Source organism: Leucoraja erinacea, chromosome 14 (genome assembly GCF_028641065.1).
Source record: "Leucoraja erinacea ecotype New England chromosome 14, Leri_hhj_1, whole genome shotgun sequence".
Taxonomy (NCBI): Eukaryota; Metazoa; Chordata; class Chondrichthyes; order Rajiformes; family Rajidae; genus Leucoraja; species Leucoraja erinaceus.
The window spans coordinates 41,205,209-41,221,720 of NC_073390.1; the positions used below are offsets into that span (position 1 = coordinate 41,205,209).

General features: G+C 49.3%; 1 protein-coding gene across 1 annotated transcript in view; it reads right to left on the reverse strand.

Annotated features, from left to right (window-relative positions):
• LOC129703628 (ephrin type-B receptor 3-like) overlaps nt 1-16,512 on the reverse strand; it is a 109,353-nt gene that overhangs the window by 4,060 nt on the left and 88,781 nt on the right. Inside the window, 6 exon segments of the mRNA XM_055646237.1 lie at nt 452-607; nt 9,226-9,419; nt 10,817-10,966; nt 11,757-11,972; nt 15,579-15,826; nt 15,939-16,061. Of these exon segments, the coding sequence (XP_055502212.1) occupies nt 452-607; nt 9,226-9,419; nt 10,817-10,966; nt 11,757-11,972; nt 15,579-15,826; nt 15,939-16,061 (1,087 nt within the window).

Consider the following 16,512-nt stretch of genomic DNA (forward strand, 5'->3'; position numbering starts at 1 on the left):
ATAGGTGACGTTTCGGGTCCGAAGAAGGGTCTCGACGTCGTCTATTCCTTCACTCCATAGATGCTGCCTCACCCACTGAGTTTCTCCAGCATTTTTGTCTACCTTAAAAACACAAGTCGGTGGAGTAACTCAACGGGTCAGGCTGCCTACCAGGGAGGGGGGGATGGATAGGTAACGTTTCTGGCCGGGACCCTTCTTCAGACTCTTTCTTGACATTCAACCTCCACAACTTAACTGTTTGGGTACAGGGGCGTAAACAGTAACGCTGATCTCAAATCTCAAGTCTAAAGCCAGCGGCTTCCACTTGGAATGGCAGGGACGGAGGCTGGAGTTTAGGAACGAGTCGGGACTGAAGGTGCTTCTCTAGTTGTACAGGCCTTGCTTGCCTCGGCCTGAGACCACAACCAATTCCACGGCCAGGCCGCGGGGAGTGACGGGTGTTCATACTTACTCTGCCGTTATCTGAGCAACCAGATCGAAGGATGTGAACCCAGCATTAATAAAATTCTCCTTGTACCGACCCATTTTAATTGCATCTAGCCAGTCTCCTACTGTGGAGAAAGTGGTGTAGTCAGGCACAATGCGGTCCAATAGTGGCTGGGAAGGGCTGTGGAGAAGATAAGACAAAATCAGTCCACATTTTTAAGCCCTGCAGACATCAGTATCCAGGGTGGAGTCTGGAATAAGCCACCAGGGACTGGGGAGGTGAAGGCTCAGAGATGGCCCATTCATTCCACTTGACCCTCACCTGCCTGGGCACACCTGTACTACTGATGGAGGTAGGGACTGCCGACTGACGTTTCCTATCTGCCTCCTGCATTGCTATATAACCGTGTTGTCTACCAGGTCTTCTCACTGAGGCAGGGATCATCACAGTGTGTTTACAACGTAACCGGGGACTTCACACTGAGCACGACATGGGACATAGAACAGTACTACATAGAAACAATATGACGTCAGCCATTAGTCAGAACACAGAACATAGAACAGTACAGCACAGAAACAGGCCCCTCGTCAGAGGAGCAGAATTGGGCCATTCGGCCCATCAAGCCTACTCTGCCATTCAATCATGGCTGATCTATCTCTTCCTCTCAACCCCATTCTCCTGCCTTCTCCCCGTAACCCCTGACACCTGCACTAATCAACAATCTATCTATCTCTGCCTTATTAATATCCACTGAATTGGCCTCCACAGCCGTCTGTGGCAATGAATTCCACAGATTCATCACCCTCTGACTGAAGACATTCCTCCTCATCTCCTTGCTAAAGGTACATCTGTGCCGAACCTGACGTCAAGGCCAACTCCTTACCTATATACCTGCATGTGATCCATAGCCTCCATTCCCTGCATATCCATGTGCCTATCCAAAAGCCTCTGAAACACCACTGTCGTATCTGCCTCCACCCCCACCCCTGGCAGCGCATTGCAGGCACCCACCACCCTCTGTGTAAAACACCTGCACACCTGAACTCCAGGTGTGGTCTCAGCCAGCTCCCCGACAAGACATCTTTAGTCTTCATCTCCAGTGTAATGAAGATCAATCTCCAATTTGACGTATAAGGGAATGCTGTTGCCGACACGTTGAATCCTGTACCAGCCGCACCAACACCTGCTCGCACACATCTCCCACCTTTCATTCCGGCTGCCTCGGTGAGTAATCTCAGGTTTCCCGCACCTTTCACGCTGCCATCCCCGACCCACCCACTTCACCTTTCCATGCCCCCGTGCAGGTGCTGGCCAACCCCCTTCCCAGCTCACTTTCCCAAACGTATTCTTGACTTCAATCAGCTGAGGAAGAAAGAGAGTGTTTGACTGTGTTGGGGATTTCAGCCTGGGCTCGTTGGCAAGCTGAATTCTCCACATTTGTACAGTGGATGATGTTCCAACCTGCAAGCAGGGGCTAGAGTTTCTGCCTTGGCCGGCTGTGTTTGTATTCTGGCTCAATTACTTACAGTAATCATCACATAGCACGGAAACAGGCCCTTCGGCCCAACTCGTCCATGCCTACCACGCTGATCCATCAAAGCTTGTCCCAGTTGCCCGCATTTGGCCCACATCAACCTTTCCTATCCAACAACCTGCCCAAGTATCTTTTAGATGTTGTTATAGTACCTGCCTCAACTACCTCCTCTTCTAGCTCATCCTATAGAAGGGATCTTAGAGAAACGCATAAAATTATAAAAGGACTGGACAAGCGCGATGCAGGAAAAATGTTCCCGATGCTGGGGGAGTCCAGAACCAAGGGTCACAGACAGTTTAAGAATAAGGGGTAAGCCATATAGAACGGAGACGAGGAAACACTTTTTCACACAGAGAGTTGTGAATCTGAGGAATTCTCTGCCTCAGAGGGCGGTGGAGGCCGGTTCTCTAGATACTTTCAAGAGAGAGCTAGATAGGGATCTTAAAGATAGCGGAGTCAGGGGATATTGGGAGAAGGCAGGAACGGGGTACTGAATGGGGATGATCAGCCATGATCACATTGAATAGCGGTGCTGGCTCGAAGGGCCGAATGGCCTACTCCTGCGCCTATTGTCTCCTCTTGGACTGAGTCTAGGCTAAAGAGACAACTTTATGCAATTCAAAATAAATATTGGTCATCACCACCCTCAAAGTTCCGTTGGGATACCATTAGTATGGGGCCGAAGGGCCACTTCTGCTCCTATGACGTATGAACTTATTTTTTTGTCTTTATTAATGCTTTAGTTGTGCAGTTTTACTGCAAGACAATTCGGACTTCTCGACTCTTTGACTGTCAAAGGAACTAAGCGCGATGCAGGAAAAATGTTCCCGATGCTGGGGGAGTCCAGAACCAAGGGTCACAGACAGTTTAAGAATAAGGGGTAAGCCATATAGAACGGAGACGAGGAAACACTTTTTCACACAGAGAGTTGTGAATCTGAGGAATTCTCTGCCTCAGAGGGCGGTGGAGGCCGGTTCTCTAGATACTTTCAAGAGAGAGCTAGATAGGGCCCATCGTGCCTATCCCGCCATTCAATCATGACTGATCTATCTCTCCCTCCTAATTCTCCTGCATAACCCCTGACACCCGTACAAATTAAATATCTACAGTATCTATCTCTACCATAACAATATCCATAGACTTGGCCTCCACAGCCGTCTGTGGCAAAGAATTCCACAGATTCACCATCCTCTCGCTAAAGAAATTCCTCCTCATCTGCTTCCTAAAGGAACGTCCTTTAATTCCGATAATTCTTAAGTTATGTTAAAACAAGAATTGGTTTTGTCTGCAGCGGAAACGTTAGAATACACAAATTCAATTGGTAAGTAGAAAGTTCATTCATTAACTTAAAGGGCCTGGTTAACATTTTTTCGGCAACTGCCACGTCGTAGCAGGTTGCCGAAAAACCGGCAACTGGATCCCCCCCCCACGACAATGTCTACGACAAGCTTCCACCTAGTCGACGTCAAGCTACGGCAAGCTACCGACAAGCGGCGACCCATTAGGAAGTCCACCTACGAACACACGTATGACAACCTACGACCACACAGGCGACAACATACGACAACAGAAGTCAACCTACGTCCACCCGCGACAAGCTACGACCCTGTCAGCAACAACTGAAGACAATTCAGTCGCCGGTACCTGTCGCCGGTTGACGTAGGTAGTCGCCAATGGAATTCACCGGTCAGCACCGGGCGACAACCTGCGTCACCCGGCGACAACCCATGTCATCCTAGCGACAATCTACGTCAGGAGAAGACAGACAACGTCAAGCCCACAGTCGCCGAAAGGTTTTGAACATTTCAAAATCCAGCGACGACAAGAAATAAGTAACGACACTTGTGGAGGCAACGCACAACAATACAGGCGCCACCCCGCGACTGTGTGGCAACAGCCTATTTTCCGGCTGTCGCCAAAAAAAATCACCTAAGTGGGACAGGCCATTGAGAGTCTCGGTTGATCGAATGAGACAATTGGTCATGAGGGCATCAGGAATGAATCGGACACACAGCTTTGTTGCAGACTGTACAAAGGTCCGTTTGTGACGGGCATACAGAGTGCATCGTGAGTGAAAGTTGCCAAAATGTACCGAGCAAGGAATCTACAGGAACTATTCACAGATAACGCGAAACAGATTGCACAGGAAGTGGATGCGAATTCTTCAGGAACTAAATCAAGCTGACATGTTTCGAAGTCCTTATCCTCGACCTTGACTTGACAGCGTGGAAATGCAGCACCCGAGGTCAGGATCAAACCGGGTCTCTGGCACTGTGAGGCAGTGGCACTACCCGCTGTGCTGCTGCGAGGTACATCATTTAGTGTCTAAGTTGAAGGGGCTCTGCTCTAGTTGCAAGACTAGAGCAAGACTCAAATGTGTTCTGATGTATCGTGTGTAACACCAGGGCTTCTGAGTCCTATACCTCCTTCAGACTTTAGAGAAACAGGCCCTTCGGCCCACCGAGTCTGCACCGACCAGCGATCACCCCCGCACGCTAGCACCATCCTACACACACTAGGGACAATTTACAATTTTTACCGAAGCCAATTAACCCATAACCCCGCACGACTTTGGAGTGTGGCAGGAAACCAGAGCACTCGGGGAAAACCCACGCAGGTCACGGGGAGAAGGTACAAACTCCGAGGTCAGGATTGAACCCGGGTCTCTGGCGCTGTGAGGCCACCGCCGTCTTCTGCTACCTGGTGAACTGAGCAATAACCGAGCTACAAACACGATGAGACAATGAGTATTTATGCGCCTTTTAAAATGAAGGGAGGAACGGCCACGAGACGCCATCTCTTGATGCACCGCCCTTTGCTTAACGAAAACCGCCTGCCACAAAGACCAAAGTTAAAATTAATCTGTGTGGGAAGGAACTGCAGATGCTGGTTTAAATCAAAGATAGACACAAAATGTTGGAGTAACTCAGCGGGACAGGCAGCATCGCTGGAGAGAAGGAATGGGTGACGTTTTGGGTCGAGACCCTTCTTCAAACTGATGTCAGGGGTGTGGAAGGTACATAGATAAGGAAGTGTAAGGTGTGAAAACAGGACAACGGGAATGGAGATCAAGGAAAATGTAAAATAGATCATTGTTAGTTGGGTGAAGGTGACACCAAAGCAAACAGAGATAAAATGTAGTCGGAGACAGTCAGACTGGCGGGAGAACTAGGAAGGGGAATGGGTTACTTGGAAGTTAGAGAAGTTAATATTCATACTGCTGGGGTGTAAGCTGCCCAAGCCAAATATGAGGTGCTGTTCCTCCAATTTGCGCTGGGCCTCACTCTGACAATGGAGGAAGCCCAGGACAGAAAGGTCAGTGTGGGACTGGGAGGGGGAGTTAAAGTGCTGAGCAACCGGGAGATCAGGTAGGTTTAGGCGGACTGAGCGGAGGTGTTCAGCGAAACGATCGCCCAGTTAAAATCAGTCTGTTCTCTGACCATGTCAATCACGGTGCACGTAAGATTAAAAAGCAACAAAAATAAAAAAATGTAATCAGGCCGTTTGTAAGTTTGGGAATGCAGAGCATGTCACGAGCAGCTGCACACCTGGAGCCAGACAAGGGATATGGAATAAATCAAGGGTATAACATATGGTTCATTACGTAAAAAACCGTGAGGATCTGTTTCTCGACACCTCTTTGCAGGGTTGAAACGCATTTTCTCATGGGCCTGGAGACTCTTCTGCCACGGTTAAAGGAACAAACAAAAAGGCCCCATCTCTCCGGAGAACTGATCCTCTGAAGTTGCCGTTTCATTTCTCCCTGCTAATCCCTTACAGTGAGCGTGCATAACGTTTCACGACATGAGCTGCAGCTGACATGGTCACCCAGACCATGTGTTTCAGTTCATCCCACCTCCACTCATCTTTGTATCGATGTTAAACGTGCTTGAACATAGAACATAGAACAGTACAGTGTGCAGGAAGGAACTGCAGATGCTGGTTTATACCGAAGATGGATACAAAGTACTGGAGTAACTCAGCGGGTCAGACAGCACCTCTGGAGAAAAATAATAGGTGACGTTTCAGATCGGAACCCTTCTTAATCTAAAGAAGGGTTTCAATAGACAATGGGCAATAGACAATAGGTGCAGGAGTAGGCCATTCGGCCCTTCGAGCCAGCACCGCCATTCAATATGATCAAGGCTGATCATCCCCAATCAGTACCCCGTTCCTGTCTATTGTCTATTGCAGATGCTGTTTCACACCGAAGTTAGACACAAAATTCTGGATTCATGGGCCTGTCCCACGTGGCGATTTTTTTAGACCACTGCCGGCGACTGTCATAGTCGTAGCAGGTCACTGTAAAACCGGCGCCAACCTACGTCATCCTGGCGGCAGCACCTACATCAGGAGAAGTCAAGCTACGCTAATTGGCGTCAAACCCACTGTCGCCAAAAAATTTTCAACGTGTCGAAAATTTAGCGGCGACCAGGACGACGCTACGACTTTTTGCACAACTGAGGAGACGACTCCCGGGAACCGCCGGCGAACATTTGGCGACAAACTAGTTGCCTGTAGTCGCCTAAATAAATCGCCTAAGCGGGACAGGCCCATAACTCGGCGGGACAGGCAGCATCTCTGGAGAGAAGGAACGGGTTGAGACTCTTTCTCAGACCATCTGAAAAAGCCTGAAGAAGGGTCTCGTCCCGTAAAACGGCACCCATTCCTTCCACCCAGAGATGCTGCCTGTCCCACTGGGTTACTCCAGCATTTCGTGTCATTCTGATAGTTCGCTGTTTAATTCCCCGTGGCATATTTTGAAAATAAATTGTATCCATAGAAACATAGAAAATAGGTGCAGGAGGAGGCCATTCGAGCCAGCACCGCCATTCATTGTGATCATGGCTGATCGTCCCCAATTAATAACCCGTGCCTGCCTTCTCCCCATACCCCTTGATTCCACTAGCCCCTAGAGCTCTATCTAACTCTCTCTTAAATCCATCCAGTGGTTTGGCCTCCACTGCCCTCTGTGGCAGGGAATTCCACAAATTCACAACTCTCTGGGTGAAAAAGTTTTTTCTCACCTCAGCCATAAATGGCTTCCCCTTTGTTCTAAGGCTGTGGCCCCTGGTTCTGGACTCGCCCAACATTGGGAACATTTTTCCATGCAAAACTATCCAGCTCACATTGTTTGTGTTCCTCTACCATTGGTCAGTAAGGCTTCTTATCTGCCTTTATCAACTGATGGGTCACCTGACCTTTTGATCTTTGCTCCCAGACAAAAAGATCACTATATTGTCGCTTCCTGTCTTTTATTCCATAGGAAGAGGCCGATGCATAGGCTCCAAACCGTTCTGAAATAACATGTGTCTCTCCATTTACACCAGAGATCACATTGTCTCTGCTGGTCCCACAGGTTGTCTTGTCCTCTGTGACTGACCTTTCCAAACAGCTCAGGGCCTCAGGAGATAACTGAGGTCACGACCTGTACAGCCTCCCTGCTTCAACAACAGGTGCCCAAGATCAAGATATTAAAGATAGACACAAAATGCTGGAGTAACTCAGCGGGACAGGCAGCCTCTCTGGCGAGGAGGAATGGGTGATGTTTCGGATCGAGACAACTTCTTCAGTACTAGTTTGAAGGAGTGTCCCAACCTGAAGCGTCACCCATTCCTTCTCTCCAGAGATGCTGCATGTCCCGCAGAGTCACTCTGGCATTTTGTGTCTATCTTCGGTGTAAACCAGCATCTAGCAGTTCCTTCCTGCACATCAAGATGTTCAAGTCGACGATAGACACAAAATGCTGGAGTAACTCAGCGGGACAGGCAGCATCTCTGCACAGAAGGAATGGGTGAGGTTTTTGGGTCGAGATCCTTATTCAGACTGAATCGGGGAGTGGGAGATACAGAGATAAGGAAGTGTGAGGTGTGAAAATAAGACAAAGGGAATGGAGGTCAAGGAAAATGGAGAAAGATCATTGTTAACGAATAGAAAGTAACAACAATGCAATTATTGGTCACTTAGGACAAAAGATTTTTGTCCAATTGTGAAGGAAATTATTTTTAGTCATAGTCAGACAGCCTTTTAACCCAACTTGCCCATGCCGACCAGCATGCCCCAACAACACATGTCCCACCTGCCTGCGTTTCACCCAGATCCCTCTCAATCTATCCTGTGCATGAACATGTTCAAATGTCCATTTTTCAAATGTTGTTATAGTACCTGCCTCAAGTACCTCCTGCTGTTCCATCCATGTACCTGTCTAAATGTTTTTTTTAAATGTTGTGATAGTCCCTGCCTCATCTTCTTCTCTGAAGAAGGGTCTCAACCCGAAACGTCACCTATTCCTTCTCCCAATAGATGCTGCCTCACCGCTGAGTTTCTCCAGCATTTTTTGTCCACTTTCGATTTTTCCAGCATCTGTAGTTCGTTCTTAAACATGCCTCAATTACCTCCTCTGGCAGCTCGTTCCATACACCAACCCAAAAAGTTGTCACTCAAATTCCTATTACATTTTTCATCTGAAGAAGGGTCTCGACCCATTCCTTCTCTCCAGAAATCTCCTATTAAATCTTTCCCCTCTCACCTTAAACATGTGTCCTCTGGTTCTCGATTCCCCTATCCTGGGTAAAAGAATCCTGGTGCATTCATGCTATCTATTCCTCTCATGATCTTATACACCTCTATAAGATCACCCCTCAGCCTCCTGCGCTCCAAAGAATAAAGTCCTAGCCTGCTCAACCTCTCCCTGTAGCTCAGGCCCTTCTCTGCGCTTTTTTCCAATTTTCAGTTGAAGAAGGATTCCTGCCGGAAACATCACCTATTCCTTCTCTCCAGCGATGTTGCGTGTCCCGCTGAGTTACTCCAGCATTTTGTGTCTATCTACAGTATAAACCAGCATCTGCAGTTCCTTCCTACACATTTAATCAAATTAAGTTTGATCCAATGGCATCTTTACCCTGAATGAACAATGATTCTATTGTCGAACAAGGGAATTACAAGATGGGACACTTGTCAACATTTGACACGGTATGGTCTCCGAACATAGAACATAGAACGTACATGGCAGGAAGAGGCCCTTCAGCCCACAATGTCCATGCTGAACATGGCGCCAAGTTCAACTGATCTACTTCACTAGCATGTGTCCCCATCCCTCCATTCCCTGCATATCCATGTGCCCAAGTACAAGCCCCTGCCATCTCTGCCTCCACCTCCACCCCCTGGTAGTGCACGCCATGCTTCCGCCTCTCTCTGTGTAAGGAAACTTGCCAACGTACTGTCTTTGAGACAGTATTGCTTTCCACCTGGTGATAAGACATACCCTGGGTTTGCCATGGAGACTATCTTCAGGCTGGCGGCATTGCGGATCAGTTTGTCCAGTGTGTTCACAATCAGGGCAAACTTGGGCCTGTTGTTGCGATCTTTCACCCAACAGTCCAGCATCAACTGATGGAGGGCAGTCGGACAGTCCATGGGCGGGGGCAAGCGGTAGTCTTGTTCCACAGCATTGATTACCTGCAAAGTAATGCACACCATTCAGAGACCAGCACATATTAGTTTAGTGATACAGCACGGAATCAGGCCATTCGGCCCGCCGGGTCCACGTCGACCAGCGATCCCCGCACATTAACACTATCCTAACACATGCACACACTAGGCACATTTTACATTCAGACCAAGCCAGTTAACCTACAAACCCGTACGTCTTTGGAGTGTGGGAGGAAACCGAAGAACTCGGAGAAAACCCATGCGGGAAGAATCGTACAAACTCCGTACAGACAGCACAGGAAGGATGTGCTGGTGCTAGAGAGGGTCCAGAGGTGGTTTATGAGAATGATCCTAGGAATGAGTGGGTTAACTTATGATGGGCGTTTGGCAGCACTGGGCCTGTACTCGCTGGAGTTTAGAAGAATGAGGGGGAGGGGGGACCTCGTTGAAACTTTCAGAACAGTGAAAGGCCTGGATACAGTGGATGTGGAGAGGATGGTTCCACTAGTGGGAGAGTCTAGGACCAGAGGGTACAGCCTCAGAATTAAGGAACGTTCCTTTGGGAAAGAGATGATGAGGAATTTCTTTAATCAGAGGGTGGTGAATCTGTGGAATTCTTTGCCACAGACGGCTGTCGAGGCCAAGTCAGTGGATATATTTAAGGCGGAGATAGGTAGATTCTTGATTAGTACGGGTGTCAGGGACTATGGGGAAACGGCAGAAGAATGGGGTTGAGAGGGGAAAGATAGACTTGTTGGGCCGAATGGCCTAATTCTGTTCCTATCACTCATGGTATGAATGCACAGTACAATATTTCCATTAGTTCATGTAGACAATAGACAATAGGTGCAGGAGTAGGCCATTCGGCCCTTCAAGCCAGCATTGCCATTCAATGTGATCATGGTTGATCATCCACAATCAGTACCCCGTTCCTGCCTTCTCTCCATTTCCCCTGACTCCGCTATCTTTAAGAGCCATATCTAGCTCTCTTTTGAAAGTATCCAGAGAACAAGCCTCCACTGCCCTCTGAGACAGAGAATTCCACAGACTCACAACTCTCTGTGTGAAAAGGTGTTTCCTCGTCTCCGTTCTAAATGGCTTACCCCTTATTCTTAAACTGTGGCCCCTGGTTCTGGACTCCCCCAACATCAGGAACATGTTTCCTGCCTCTAGTGTGTCCAAACCCTTAATAATATTAATGTTTCAATAAGATGCCCTCTCATCCTTCTAAACTCCAGAGTATACAAGCCCAGCTGCTCCACATTCTCTCAGCATATGACAGTCCCGCCATCCCGGGAATTAACCTGGTGAACCTACGCTGCATTCCCTCAATAGCAAGAATGTCCTTCCTCAAATTAGGGGACCAAGACTGCACACAATACTCTAGGTGTGGTCTCACTAGGGCCCTGTACAACTGTACTTACATCTTGGTTGGACATGTCCCAGTAGGGTCTCTCTCCGTACGACATCACCTCCCACATAACAATCCCGTAGCTCCACACGTCACTCGCTGAGGTGAACTTGCGGTAGGCGATCGCTTCAGGGGCTGTCCATCGGATCGGGATTTTGCCACCCTGGTGGGAGTACAAAGCACAGTTCAGTATCCTTGAGTTCTTAACACGTCAATAACCAGCCTGACGCAACGTAAAGTGAGTGGCCAAGTGGGAAGCTAGTCATTTGCCAGAATGTTACAAATCACTGGACCATCAGACTAGTTGTATTTCCCCTACAACCCCAGCGATAGATGACATACATAATGTGTAGGATGGAACTGCAGATGCTGGTTTACCCGCAAGATGCTGGAGTAACTCAGCGGGTCAGGCAGCATCTGTGGAGAACATGGATATGTGAGGTTTCACAGAGTGCTGGAGTAACTCAGCAGGACAGGGGTAATATGAGGGGGAACTTCTTTACGCAGAGAGTGGTAGCGGTGTGGAATGAGCTCCCAGTGGAAGTGGTGGAGGCAGGTTCATTGGTATCATTTAAAATAAATTGGATAGGCATATGGGTGAGAAGGGACTGGAGGGTTATGGTATGAGTGCAGGCAGGTGGGACTAAGGGGAAAAAAAGTTGTTCGGCACGGACTTGTAGGGCCGAGATGGCCTGTTTCCGTGCTGTAATTGTTATATGGTTATATGGTTATATGACAGGCAGCATCTGTGGAGAACATGGATAGGCGACGTTTTGGGTCGGTCTGAAGAAGGCTCCCATCCCAAAATGTCACCCATCCACGTTCTTCAGCGATGCTGCCTGACCCGCTGAGTTACTCCAGCTCTTTGCGACTATCCTGGCAAATGTTGATCTTTTCATGGTCTGACAAAGGCAGAAAGGCAGCGTGCCCCCCCCCATTCGCGTGGTCCTCACCAGTGAGCTGGTGTAGGTGGGGTCAGCGGCATCGTCCTCCAGGAACCTGGACAAGCCAAAGTCGGACACCTTGCACACCAGGTTGCTGTTGACCAGGATGTTGCGTGCCGCCAGGTCCCGGTGCACGTAGTTCATTTCTGACAAGTACTTCATGCCCGCCGCGATGCCCCTCAGCATGCCCACCAGCTGGATGACCGTGAACTGCCCGTCGTTCATCTGCAGGGGGAACACACCAACAAACAAGGTCAGAGATACCACCGACATAGCGCATGAGAATGGGGCGGCACGGTGGCGCAGCGGTAGAGATGCTGCCTTGCACCACTTACAATGGGGTGGGGGGGAGATTGCAACCTTCACATGGTCCGCACTACTTCAATGAATGCAATCAACCTGGCGTGCACAATCAAACAAGATCAAAGAGAACAAGTTGTCCCACTACTTTAGGCTCCGCACGCCAAATGCAAGAAGAAGAAAAATACCACTAACAATACCCACCCACCTGACCCCCAAAGCCGTCTGTGACAATGAATTCCACAGATTCCCCGCCCTTGGCTTGTACACTCTGGAGCTTAGCAGAATGAGAGGGGATCTTATTGAAACATATACAATTATTACGGGTTTGGAAAGTCAGGGGATATGGGGAGAAGGCTGGAACGGGGTACTGATTGTGGATGATCAGCCATGATCACATTGGCTCAAAGGGCCGAATGGCCTACTCCTGCACCTATTGTCTATTGAGGGGAGAGTATTTATTCGAACGCAGACAATATTGCTGGAGAAACTCAGCGGGTGCGGCAGCATCTATGGAGTGAAGGAAATAGGCAACGTTTCGGGCCGAAACCCTTCTTCAGACTAATTTATTCGAACGCGGTCAGCTTTAGGATAAGGATGGCGCGGCACGATGGCGCAGCGGTAGAGTTGCTGCCTTATAGCAAATGCAGCGCCGGAGACCTGGGTTGGATCCCGACTACGGGAGCTGTCTGTACGGAGTTTGTACGTTCCCTCTGTGACCTGCGTGGGTTTTCTCCGAGATCTCCGGTTTCCTCCCACACTCCAAACAAGTTTGTAGGATAATTGGCTTGGTGTAATAAGATCATGTGATAGGAGCAGAATTAGGCCATTCGGCCCATCAAGTCTACCCCGCCATTTAATCATGCCTGATCTATCTCTCCCACCTAACCCTGTTCTCCTGCCTTCTCACAATAACCCCTGACACCCGTAAATCCTATAATTTGGAGTGTGGGAGGAAACCGGAGCACCCGGAGAAAACCCACGCAGGTCTCACCAATTCTATACACCTGTATAAATGTAATTTGTCCCTAGTGTGTGTCGGATAGCATTACTGTGCGGGGTGATCACTGGTCGGCATGGACTCGGTGGGCCGAAGAGCCTGTTTCCTCGCTGTATCTCTGAACTAAACTCAACTAAACTCAACTCAACTTGCGGCAGAGGTTCACCAGCACCTTCTCCTACCTCATCTACTGCATCCGCCGCTCTAGGTGTCAGCTGCTCTACCTCGGTGAGACCAAGTGCAGGCTTGGCGATCGCTTCGCCCAACACCTCCGCACAGAACGCATTAACCAACCTGATCTCCCGCGGTGGCTCAGCACTTCCAACTCCCCCTCCCATTCCGTATCCGACCTTTCTGTCCTGGGCCTCCTCCATGGCCAAAGTGAGACCCACCGTAAATTGGAGGAGCAGCACCTCATATTTCGCTTGGGCAGTTTACACCCCAGCAGTATGAACATTGACTTCTCCAATTTCAGGTAGTCCTTGCTTACTCCTTCCTTCCCCTCCCCTTCCCAGCTCTCCCACAGCCCACTGTCTCCGCCTCTTCCTTTCTTCTCCCCCCCCCCCCACCCCCATTCCCACATCAGTCTGAAGAAGGGTCTCGACCCGAAACATCACCTATTCCTTCGCTCCGTAGATGCTGCCTCACCCGCTGAGTTTCTCCAGCATTTTTGTCTACCTTCAACTAAAAGATATTGTGTTTCCCTGCAAGCAGCAGAGGAGGATCTCAGGTTTCCAGGAACGTTCCTGAGATGACCTTGACGGGGAACAAACATGAAACGTCTCGCGGCAGTTGACCACACAGCGCACACCTGCTCAGAGCCGCACAAAGAAACATCTCACGTCAGAGACTCCAACAGGACATTCCACATCAGTTTGGCAAACATGTGCAATTCCACAAATATTAGCTGCGGCCACATCATGTTTAGCCTGCTCAGAAAGAAGCTATTTGTTAAAAACACCAAACTGCAGATGCTGGTTTACCAAGGAGGGTCATGGATAGGTGACGTTTCACAGAGTGCTGGAGTAACTCAGCGGGCCAGGCAGCATCTGTGGAGGACATGGATAGGTGACGTTTCACAGAGTGCTGGAGTAACTCAGCGGGCCAGGCAGCATCTGTGGAGGACATGGATAGGTGATGAAGGATCTTAACTCAAATCTGAGGGAAGGTCCTGACCTGAAATGTCATCTATCCCTGTTCTCCAGAGATGCAGAATGCCCCGCTGAGTTTCTCCAGCACTTTATGTCTTTCCTTGATGAACCACTATCTGCTGTTCTGTGTTTCCACAGCAAGGTAGGTGACGTTTCGGGTCGGGAATCCTCCTCACATCCCGCCCTCACCCCCTCCTCTAGTTTTCACTCCCCTCCTCCTAGCATCAGTGTGAGGAAGGATCTCAACCTGAAACCTAACCTGAAACTGAGAGTGTCACAAAAGAATGGCCCACCACATAGAGGGTGGTGTATGGGACAAGCTGCCAGAGGAGGTAACTGAGGCATGAACTATCCATCCTTTGAGAAACAGTTAAGACAGGTACATGAAGAGGGCAGGTTTAGACCATAGACAATAGGCAATAGGTGCAGGAGTAGGCCATTCGGCCCTTTGAGCCAGCACCGCCATTCACTGTGATCATGGCAGATCATCCACAATCAGTACCCCGTTCCTGCCTTCCCCCCATATCCCCTGACTCCGCTATCTTTAAGAGCCCTATCTCGCTCTCTCTTGAAAGTATCCAGAGAACCGGCCTCCACCGCCCTCTGAGGCAGAGAATTCCACAGTCTCACAACTCTCAGGGTAAAAAAGCTTTTCCTCATCTCCGTTCTAAATGGGTTACTCCTCATTCTTAAACTGTGGCCCCTGGTTCTGGACTCCCCCAACATCGGGAACATGTTTCCTGCCTCTAGCGTGTCCAAACCCTTAATAATGTTATATGTTTCAATAAGATCCAGGTACATGGACCAAACGTGGGCAGGTGGAACTAGTGTAGCTGGGACATGTTGGCTGGTCTGGGCAAGTCTGAGCCGAAGGGCCTGTTTCCACACAGTCTCACCCTCAGTCTCTTTATAAGCTAAACCCATCTCTACGTAGGAAGGAATTACACCGAATTACACTGGTTTACACCGAAGATAGACACAAAACGCTGCAGTGCGTCAGGCAGCATCTCTGGATAGAAGGAATGAACCTGCCCTCTTCATGTACCTGTCTTAACTGTTTCTCAAAGGATGGATAGTTCATGCCTCAGTTACCTCCTCTGGCAGCTTGTTCCATACACCACCCTCTATGTGGTGGGCCACCCTTTTGTGACACTCTCAGTTTCAGGTTAGGTTTCAGGTGACGTTTCAGGTCGAGACCCTTCTTCGGACTTGAGAAGGGACCTGACCCAAAACGTCGCCCATTCCTTCTCTCTCCAGAGATGCTGCTGGTCCCGCTGAGTTAAACCTATCTCCACGTTTTCCGCGGGCTCTGCCAGAGCCGCCGAGTTACCCCAGCCCTTCGTGTCCACGTTCAACAGGCCTCTCTGATCTTCCACTCACCCTGAGGAATGAATCCAAGGCGCCGTTCTCCATGAACTCTGTGACAATCATGACTGGCCGGCTCTTGGTCACCACCCCTTCCAAGTGGATGATGTTGGGGTGATCAAACTGTCCCATGATGCTGGCTTCGCTTAAGAAGTCCCTTCGTTGGCGTTCAGTATACCCGGCCTTGAGGGTCTTTATAGCCACAAATATCTCCCTCCGTCCCGGCAGCTTCAGGCGACCCCGGCACACTTCCCCAAATTCACCTGCGCAACGACAACAAACGGCAGAGATTAGATTTCCCATTGAGCACTCAGCTCAGGTTGGTGGATGTTTGTATATTTCAGTGTGAGGGAATGTCAATGCCTTTTAGTCTACCTGCTCCGATCACTTCTTCGATCTTCACGCACGACACGTCAATCTCCTTCGCAAACTCTCTGACCGCTTCGTTCGGATCTTCGTAGGTGAACGGGTCGATGTAGACCTTCATCCCTGGTGTGACTGTCAGGCAAGGTGGTAAATGTACGTCACTCATCAAAAACCACACGACACAGGTTTAAGGTGGTGGGGGGGAGATTTAATAGGAACCCGTGGGGTAACTTTCTTTTTAGCGGTAGAGTTGCGGCCTCACAGCGCCAGAGACCCATGCTTGTCTGTATGGAGTTCGCACGTTCTCCCCGTGACCCGTGTGGGTTTCTCCGAGATCTCCGGTTTCCTCCCACACTCCAAAGACGTGCAGGTTTGTAGGTTAATTGGCTCAGTAAAATTATAAATTACACCTCGTGTGTGTAGGATAGTGTTAGTATGCGGGGGCCGCTGATCGGCGCAGACCCAGTGAGCAGAAGGGCCTGTGTGTAGGCTTAACATACAACCTGTTTGTAGATCTAAACTAAACTAAACTACACTAAACACGAGGAGGAATTTCTTCAGTCAGAAGGTAGTGAATCCGTGG